The sequence below is a fragment of the Melopsittacus undulatus genome, chromosome 10 (genome assembly GCF_012275295.1).
Source record: "Melopsittacus undulatus isolate bMelUnd1 chromosome 10, bMelUnd1.mat.Z, whole genome shotgun sequence".
NCBI lineage: Eukaryota > Metazoa > Chordata > Aves > Psittaciformes > Psittaculidae > Melopsittacus > Melopsittacus undulatus.
In genome coordinates, this window is record NC_047536.1 from 17,893,437 (window position 1) to 17,902,180 (window position 8,744).

The 8,744-nt window shown below is 49.9% G+C and overlaps 1 protein-coding gene across 1 annotated transcript; it reads right to left on the reverse strand.

Moving 5' to 3' along the window:
- Positions 1–1,885: 1,885 nt before the first annotated feature.
- Positions 1,886–6,762, reverse strand: ATOX1 (antioxidant 1 copper chaperone). Its single transcript, XM_034067107.1, has 4 exons — positions 6,626–6,762; positions 5,511–5,586; positions 4,114–4,271; positions 1,886–2,109 (listed from the first exon to the last, which is right to left on the reverse strand). The coding sequence occupies exons 1-3, from the start codon at positions 6,629–6,631 to the stop codon at positions 4,141–4,143; spliced, it is 213 nt and encodes a 70-aa protein (XP_033922998.1). The 5' UTR covers positions 6,632–6,762; the 3' UTR covers positions 1,886–2,109; positions 4,114–4,140.
- Between the last annotated feature and the right edge of the window lie 1,982 nt (positions 6,763–8,744).

Consider the following 8,744-nt stretch of genomic DNA (forward strand, 5'->3'; position numbering starts at 1 on the left):
GAGGCATTTCTTAAAGCACAGGGTGGGGACCAGGATGGGAAGATTCCCCTGTCTGGACATCACTGCTTCGGTGGATGGAGACCAGCTCCTGGCACTTTTTGAAGGGCTGCTCCTCTCCTCTCTGGGCAGTGAGCATCCCTACCAAACTCTGCAGCCAGGTTGGGGTGATCACATCTCATCACTACAGCAAATTCCCACTGCCATGGAAACTGCAGAATTGCAAAATTCCACTGCAAAACGGAAATTGCAGTGGAAAGCTGCAATGTCATTTTTGCAGCAGACAAGAGCTTAAAGCAGTGTCCATCCCCTCCACCAATGAATGGCAGAGGAGAAGCTTAGGAGGCTGCAGCCCTGCAGATGGCTGCTAAAACTTCAGGTATCTGCATGAACCTCCTGGCTTGCTGTGGGTAGAAACCTTTCCTTGTCTGGCTCAGAGATAAGCAGGCTTTAATCAAAACAGACAGTTCAGCAGAGCAGAGAGAAGGGAACAGAGCAGCCGTGGGAGTGTGGATAGCTTCAGCTGCAGCCCACACATCAAGGACGAGCAACCTGGTTTACAGCAAAACAGACTGGGAGTTATCCTCTGTGGGCACAGCACTGCCAGTCCTGTTTGGCAGACAGCAAGTGCCACAAGGACTGCTGGCTTCAAGGCCAGCCATGCCTCCGTGTGCCATCCAGCTCCATGCCAAGCTGACAGCACACATCCTCTCCCAGCCCAGTGCCACCAGAGCTGGGCCACTGGGCAGCCAGCTGCTGGTGGATGCACTGGCCATGCCTGGGAAGAAGCTGAAAGCAGTAAATAATAACTAACATTGGCAAACACCAGCTCAGACCAGCAAGGGGAAGCTGGCGAAAGGGATTCACTCACTCACCCGGGACCCTGGAGGTGTCATGTTGTGCATCTGAGTGCACAGGCACAAAGCAGAAATAGGTTGTGGTACTGGGCCTTGGATCAGGAAACTTCCTGCCACTGGGAGATTTTAATGCAAGAAAATAATGCAGTGATGTTACATGTTTATCCTTTAGCTTCCCTTAAATTAGAAGTAATAAAAAGTGTCTGCCACAGATTCTTTGAAGTGTCTCCAGCCCCTGCAAGTGCATCTACAGCAATTAAATGTGCTATAGATGGTAATACCATTACTGTAATGGTAAGGGATTCTGAAGTACTAAACCATTCTAGGAAAGAATAAATTGCACCTATGTCAAAAGTAATCTTATTGTACAAGTGTGAAAAATCTCTTAAACATAGAGTAATCTTTTCCTTCAAATTTTAGTTGTTTCTTCTTTCTGTAGAACAAGTCACATGTAGGCATGGGAGACATCCTCCAGATGAAATGACAGACAGCAGACTGGGACAGACACATGCAATCACTTCACTGGCTTGAAACCTGAATTAAATGGATGGGAGTAGAGCAAGGCAACAGTACAGCCCCTAACACTAGCCACTGGGCTGAGAAATCAGAGATCTTGGATTGATTCCCACACCCTTCTCCTTCCTCCATCTTCTGCATTTCTCATCAGCACAGGCATTGTCTTCTGCACATCTCTACCCTGTGGCCCCATCTAGCTCAAAAGAACATTTGGTTATCCTTGACTTAGAGGGGCTCCAAGAGTCCCTTCTTCCCAGCACTTGCCTCCCAAATGGAGTTTGCTCTGTAATGGGAAGAAATCTGCCAAGACACAGATTCCCTGAATTTAAGTGACATTCAATCTCAGTTCTTCTGAGACTTGTCCCTTAGGCAGAGGTTGCATTCAACTCCTAACATAAATGTAGTTTCCAGGAAGACCTGCCTTGCATGTAATGGGTAGTTTCCCATCCCTAAGAGCCGTCTCTTTTACAGAAAACCACTTAAAGCGGTACAAAGACACACAAGACACATAGACATGCACTGAAAAAACAGAAGAAGCACCTCACTTTACTGTGGGACTAGAAACAGCATATAACCTCCCCTGGAGTTCTCCAGGTATAAAGTCCAAGATGCAGTTGTCTTCTCCTGCCACCCCTCTGCTTTCCAACATCTGGCAGGGTAGTAAAGGTCAAACACCAGAGCCAGTTGGGAGATATGCAAACAGTTAAGCCATCTTTTTGCTGAAGTCATGTTTGAGTTCCTGCAAGATAATTAAGTACATAAGTAAATAAACGGAACAAACACCAAGGCACAGAGGAGACGTTATACAAAGATGCCCTCTGCCGGTCATCAGCCAAAGGAAAGTCATTCACCTGAACTCCATGACAATGATTTGCAACTTCCCCCCCCTCCTTTTATAGAGGAAGCCCTAAAAATATCCCCTATGGAGGGAAATGTGCTCTAAAACTTAAGCTTGGCATTTTTCCCCATGACAGCTGAAGTGATCTGCCAGCAGACTACTGGCAAGGACAGCTCAGCCACCCCTCAAATTTGATTTGGATCTTGCAGTCCTTGAGTAAGTCAACCCAGTTCAGTTAAAATCCAGTTGGAAACCAAAAGCACTGATAGAAATGTTCCGCCAGACCAACCACCTGAACTGACTCCATAGCTGCCTTGATGAACACAAGGAAAGTGGTGAGAACACAGGGCTGGGGATGAAAGGGCCACATCCACATGATTTGAGTCTGGCTTTGCTGGAACGGTTAACTTTTGCAGGCATTTGTCCACAAGTCTCTGCAAGCTGAAAACACCTCTTGCAGTCAGTGCTATGAGCTGAAAACTATTTGAGGCATGAATCAATCCAGAGCATGCTTCTCCCTCTGTTTCAAATAGCAATGTTATCTGATTATAGCTATGATTTTAAACTATTTCTAAGTATTGAAATCTTGCTCTAATGATACAAATTACAGACTTTAAATCTGTTAAATTAGTCTATGAAAAATAATGCAGATCTATTGCACATGTGTATCAGCTTCAGCTCAATGCTTTTTTTGTATCAGTTTAATTCCTGCTGGTGTAATCCCTGATTTAATTTACTGATTGGGAATTAAATCAGCATGAACTGGTTTCAGTGCATCCATGCTGGGTATCTGTGATGATCAAAGTAGACCATTTTAAAACAATGTTGTTGGATTAGAAAGCCCCTGTGGCAGAAACAAGCTCTCAGGAGATGCAGTATAAAAATCTTGGACATTACAGAACAGTACATACAGCAAGTGGGCAGCCCTCTCCTCCCACTACAGTCTTTTCCACTGAAATTGAACCCTGTCTGCAAAAACATTTTCATGGTCACAAAGTTTTGCATACAGAATCACAGAACAGTTTGGGTTGGAAGAGACCTTAAAGATCATCTGGTTCCAAGCCTCTGCCATGAGCAACATCCTAGTTTAGTCTTCCATTATCAAGGCTGCTCCAAACCCTGTCCAACCTGGCCTTGAACACTGCAAGTGATGGGGCAGCCACAGCTCCTCTGGGCAACCTCTATGCACCACCCGCATAGTGAAGAATTTTTTCCTAATGACTAATCTCTTTCAGCTTAAAGCCATTCCCCCTTGTCCTGTCACTACATGCCCTTAGAAAAAGTCCCTCTCCAGATGTAGCGCTGAGAATCTGAAAAATGGACACGCTGCAACGATCAGGTTGTCTTTGGGATAGATATCCAGGGGCTGTGTGCACTGGGAGCTATTCTGACACCCAACATTTCACATCCCTGAGGGTAGCAGGGTGCTGCTCTTTTTTTATTCTTGAGATTAGTGCAGGATTAATAGCCATATCAGCAGAATCCGATGTTGGAGGTCCACCCTGCATCATGTACCCACAAGGGTCTTTGTGTCACATCACCCTCCCTGGTATTGCTGGGGGCCACCACTCTCTCTGGTAAGCTGGTGAATGTCTTTGGGATTTGTTTTCATGCATGATATGCTCTGTCAAACTCCAGGTTCAACTGGGCATGGCACAGAGGCTATGTTCTACCTTTCCACTACAGCTATGGTTGGGATCACATGTTCTTTGCAGAGTAGCTAAGTGGTCCCATACAAAAGGGGTGCTGGCTTTATATGGTCCAGCTGCTTCTCTGATAAGGAGGGGTTTGCTGAAGCCAGACCTGCAGGTCTTTACTACTTTGTGCTTCCCAGGAAGCAGCCTAGTTTACTGGGAGAAAGAACTCAGATCTCTCTCTCCAGCATTTCATACACCTGCTATGTACCTAGCCTCCTCACACCAGGCAAGGCTACTATGCGGACTTCTCCCCAATGTAGGAAGCGTTCTTTCCAGTCTTCTTTAGAGTTTCCAGCAGGGTGTCAATGTTGTGCTCTGAGTCGATGCACACCTTCTTGTTGGGCAGGTCAATATCAAACTGGACACCTACAAACAAAGGAAAACAAAACTGCACAGCTAGAAGCAGCCAAATGGTGTGAGCACAGGGAAAACTCACCTTCGCACATTTGTGCTCTCAAAGCAATCAGTCAAATGTACACGTGCCTCCTGCCAGCAAACACTGATACCACCACCAGCCAGCAAAACCAAACTGGTGTCCTGCCAACAATGATATGAAGGTAGCCCGATCTCCTGCAGATGTGCACTGGGCACTGCAGTTTCTCAACTGCTTTTATCTGCTCACTCCACGCTGGATCAACACAATCACTCACTCAATAACCAGAATGAGCTGAGTTTAAACCAACCATTATAATCTCCAACCAGCTCAACCTGTGCTGTGGTTTAGCAGGGATAGGCACTAACATAGTGCAGGGTTAGGACAGGGTCAGGACAGGTTTCCTCAGTGGTGGCACCAGCTAACAGCTGTAAGTAAGAGGAGGGAAAAGACATTTTCTCATGTGGACTTCCCAGTGGCTAATAAGAGTGAACCACTCAGCACAGTGAAAGGACATGAAGTCTCTATCACAAGGCTGGTATTGGCCAGCATGTTTGAAAAGTGATGGAGGTTCTGGCAACCACACACAGAGGAAGTGGGATCGCTACAGCCTGGTAAGGAGGTCTCAAAGAAGTTGCAAGGCCTTCACCTTGTGACTGAAAGCTGTTTCTACACAGTAAGGAGAGGGGTGCAGGATGACCGGTCCTTACAACAGGTGAGTACAGGCTAGATCCCTCTCTCTTGGTAATGTCAGCATAAAGGAGGTATAGGCTATAATTTTCCAGGTGGTATTAAAAACAGGCTATGCAGGCAAGCACCAAACACTCTGCTCAGCAGCTTTCACTGTGACTGCTGATGACACATCTAGGGAAGCACCACAGACACCCCAGGCTCCCCACCTGGTAGGGCATCCAGGGAGGTCCCTTTCTTCTGACAGCCTGAGTAGGGGCCTACCAGTATCATTCCCAGAGGGTTCAGGATGAGGCCCTGGTGCTTCAGAGCCCCCTGCAGCCATGGCAGCTTCTCCTTCCCTTGACAGTTCTCCAATGGTCACACAAGTCCTGCCAACAATCAGTGACTCATTACTGACTAAGCAGCAGGCTCAGAGCAGAGTGGGAGCAGAGGTTTCCAACCTGCCACTTTCAGCTTTTTACCCTTGCAAGATGGAGGATCCCTGGGCACTGACATCCTGCCCCAGAGCTGGTGTTGTCACGCACCCAGCACGGACTCACCTCCCAGCTTCTGCAGGACACGGGTGACTGCATTGGAGCAGCCTTCACAGGTCATGTCAACGAAGAACTCGTGTTTCTGAAAAGAGACAGGCGAGGGGTCAGGGAGGGTGAGGCTGGCAACACACCGTGAGCACTCATCCTCCACGGTAGCCTTTTTCCTGGGGGAGACGGGCATAAATCCTCCCCAGCCAAAAGGTCCACACATGCCACTAAGGGATAACAAGAGTTCCTGGTAATCCTCCCTATGGAATCCTTGTGCTCTTCATCTAGGGATACTTATGGGGACTCTCTGGGGACTGACTGGCCCTCACTCAGAGCAGGGCCACCTTCGGGGTCAGCGCAGGTTCCCACCTCTGTGGGTCTCTGATAGCTTCTTTGGGAAGCTCCAGAGAAGCAAGTGTCCTGCCTCCAGCGCCCCACTGTCCTGACTTGGTCTGCAAGGATCTCAGTGCTTGCCCATCCTGTTCTTCTTGTGCCTTCAAGGCCGCTTGTCCCCAGCATAATAAGCTCATGGAAATATCAACTAACCTGAAATTTAAGGACCATTAGTGCTGTTTTATCATCCCTTCACTCCGCCAGGCCCCCAGTGTTATCTTCACTACTGGTCACTACTGGGTCAACATAAATGTGTTTGCCTGTAACACTAACCATTGCTTTCAACCTTTGGCACCAGACAAATCCCAATTCCCTTTTCTTGCACATGCTTTTAACTTTCCTTATAAAAATAAAGTCTTTGTATTCTTACTATTCGTTACTGCCACAACCCACCCGGAAAAGCAGCTCGGGAATGGCGGTTCCCATTGGAATTTTGCTGTGTAATCAGCATTTTCCTGCTTTTTACGCTACAAACGCCCAGCGCGCTCCGGCAAACGGGGGGGGGGGGGGGAGCGGAGCGGCAGGAGGGTCCCAGCGCAGAGCTCCCCCCCGGCCCGCTGGCTCCTCCCGGTACCGGCAGCTCCCTCCCTGCCCCTCCGGCTCCGCTGGCGCTGGGGCCGGGCCCACCACATCCCCCTGCCCCATACAAGCCCTACACTGCCCCGGCCGGCCCCGACGCGCCCGGCGCAGGCGCTGTGCGGAGCGGGCCGCCATCAGCCGCCCCCCGGCCCGGCACCCACCGGCATGGCGGAGCGCAGCGGCCGCTCCGCTCCCGGCTCCCGGCGCTGCGCACAGGAAGGGGCGGGCCGCGCCCGGCTCCTCCAGGCCGATGCCGGCCCCTCACAGCGCCCCCGGCCCCCACCGGCCCTGGTTCTCAGCACCGAGAGAACTGCGTTGAGGAGCCTTCTGGGGACCGTGCTTTAATTGTGAGGAGTGAATGGTGCGGAAACACATCCCTGCGCCCTACGCTTGTGTTCATCTCCCCAGTTTTCGGGTGCTAAAAGGCTGCTGGTGCAGGATATGGCTGCAGTGATGCCATCGCCAGTAGGATGCAGCCCGAGGTAGGAGTAAGTCTGCAGCCATCGGAAGGAATGAGATGCCAAAAAGGGATAAAGAGAAAGCAGTGGAGAAAGTTGTTACTGGTGTGGCTCCGTACCGGCTTTCAGCACCCTGGATCAGCACAGGGAAGTAGCTGTGGAGGTGGGAAGAGCCATGGAGCATGAGGTGTGAGGGTTGACTGTGCACCTTCAGAAGGCTTGTTCCTGTCTTGTGAGGCTTTACTGGGTTAGGATAGACTGGATTGTTGAACGAGGGAGGTTTGGGGGTAAGTTGAGAGAAAGGATGCTGGTCCCTGAAGATGTTTGTGTGCCTGCTTTGGGCTGCTCTGTTGGAGTTTTAAGCATAGAATCATACAATGGTTGGAAAAAGACCTTAAAGCTCATCCAGTTCTAGCCCCCTGCCATGGGCAGGGACACCTTCCACTAGAGCAGCGTGCTCAATGACCTGTCCAACCTGGCCTTCCCTGGAAGGAGAATGGACTTCCTAAAAACGGGAGGTGGAGATGACTGCAATGGAGACCAGGAGCAGCTTTGGGAGGCTGTGTGCGACCAGGAAAGGAGACAGGGCTGTACATTAGGGCTGAGAAGTGCTACCAGAGCTGTGTGGGATGATACTTCCTGACCACATGCTGGACTTCATTATCTTCCTGTTCAGAAAGCAAGCCTATAGCAGGAAAAATAACCAGTGTGTTCTGTTTACTTGCCACCACTCCAAAGGAAGCTGTGCTCTGGGATGTGGCCGGCCTGCTAACCCCTTCTGCTTGCCCTGCGTTGATACTGGATAGGCTGAGCCCTCGCTGGGATGAAGATGATGTGAATGCCTTCCCTAGTTAATTTGTGTTGCATGGAAGGAGTGAGGGTGTTCATTCTGACATGCACAGCACCCTGTTGTTGTAATGACCTTTTCTTAAGAGAGGAATTACCTGTCCCCCTGCTGCACTGCGGAAGGGATGTCAAGGATCCCCCCAGCAGCGTTTATTTTGGCGGCTGTTGTGCTGGGTCACTGCTCTCACATTAAACTTCATAAAAGTCTGTGCTGCTGATTTATGAGCTGGCAGATTGCAATGTGGCTTAGGCTATAAATAGCTGGGTGGGCGGGGGAGGTATGGGGGAGAGAAGGATATTAATGCTGAGCATGGCCCCATGCCAGTTCACCAACTGTATCTCTAACTGCAAGGCATAGCAGGAAGGGGTTTGGACAGCCTTTAGGGATATGGTTGTGGGGAGGAAGTCATTTTTATAGGGTGAAATCTATCTCTGAGTGCTTCATGTCAGGGATACATTTGGGATAGGATGTGACACAAAGAAATGGAAAGCTATGGCCTTCTGGGAGCAGGCTGGCTCAGGCTGTCTGCTTCGTCTCCCTCTTGCTCTCCTTGGGCTCCCTGGACCAGCATCTCAGTGCGAGTATCTAGGCCTGTCTCCTTTACAGGACTACCTGGGCTTTCCCAGTGGGTTAGAAAACATCATAGCTTAGATCACCTTTCTTCTGGGACAGATGATCCTCCTGCCTGCTTTGCTCCTTCCTTTGCAAAGGAAAAGCAAGTGGTCCTTGGTGACAGGCAGGGGATGCTAGCCTATGATGGGAGATGGTGCCCATCACCTTCTCTTCACCTGAGTGCTGGGGCCTGTTTCTGGTGCAGGTGGCCTTAGCCCGGGCAGGAGTCCCTGAGTGTGAAAGGCTCCTTTTAGCCACCTACACTCGGTGGTTTCTGTAGGGTGAGTGGGTCACTGGGGGTCACTGGTGGGGCTGTGCGTGCAATGACCTCTGACTGGGTGAGCACTCTTAATGGAGCCATTA

Coding starts and splice junctions, on each gene's coding strand:
- ATOX1 (XM_034067107.1), bottom strand. Junction 4,272..5,510: donor TGTCCTGCAGAAGCTGGGAG/GTGAGTCCGTGC, acceptor CTTTGTTTGTAG/GTGTCCAGTTTGATATTGAC.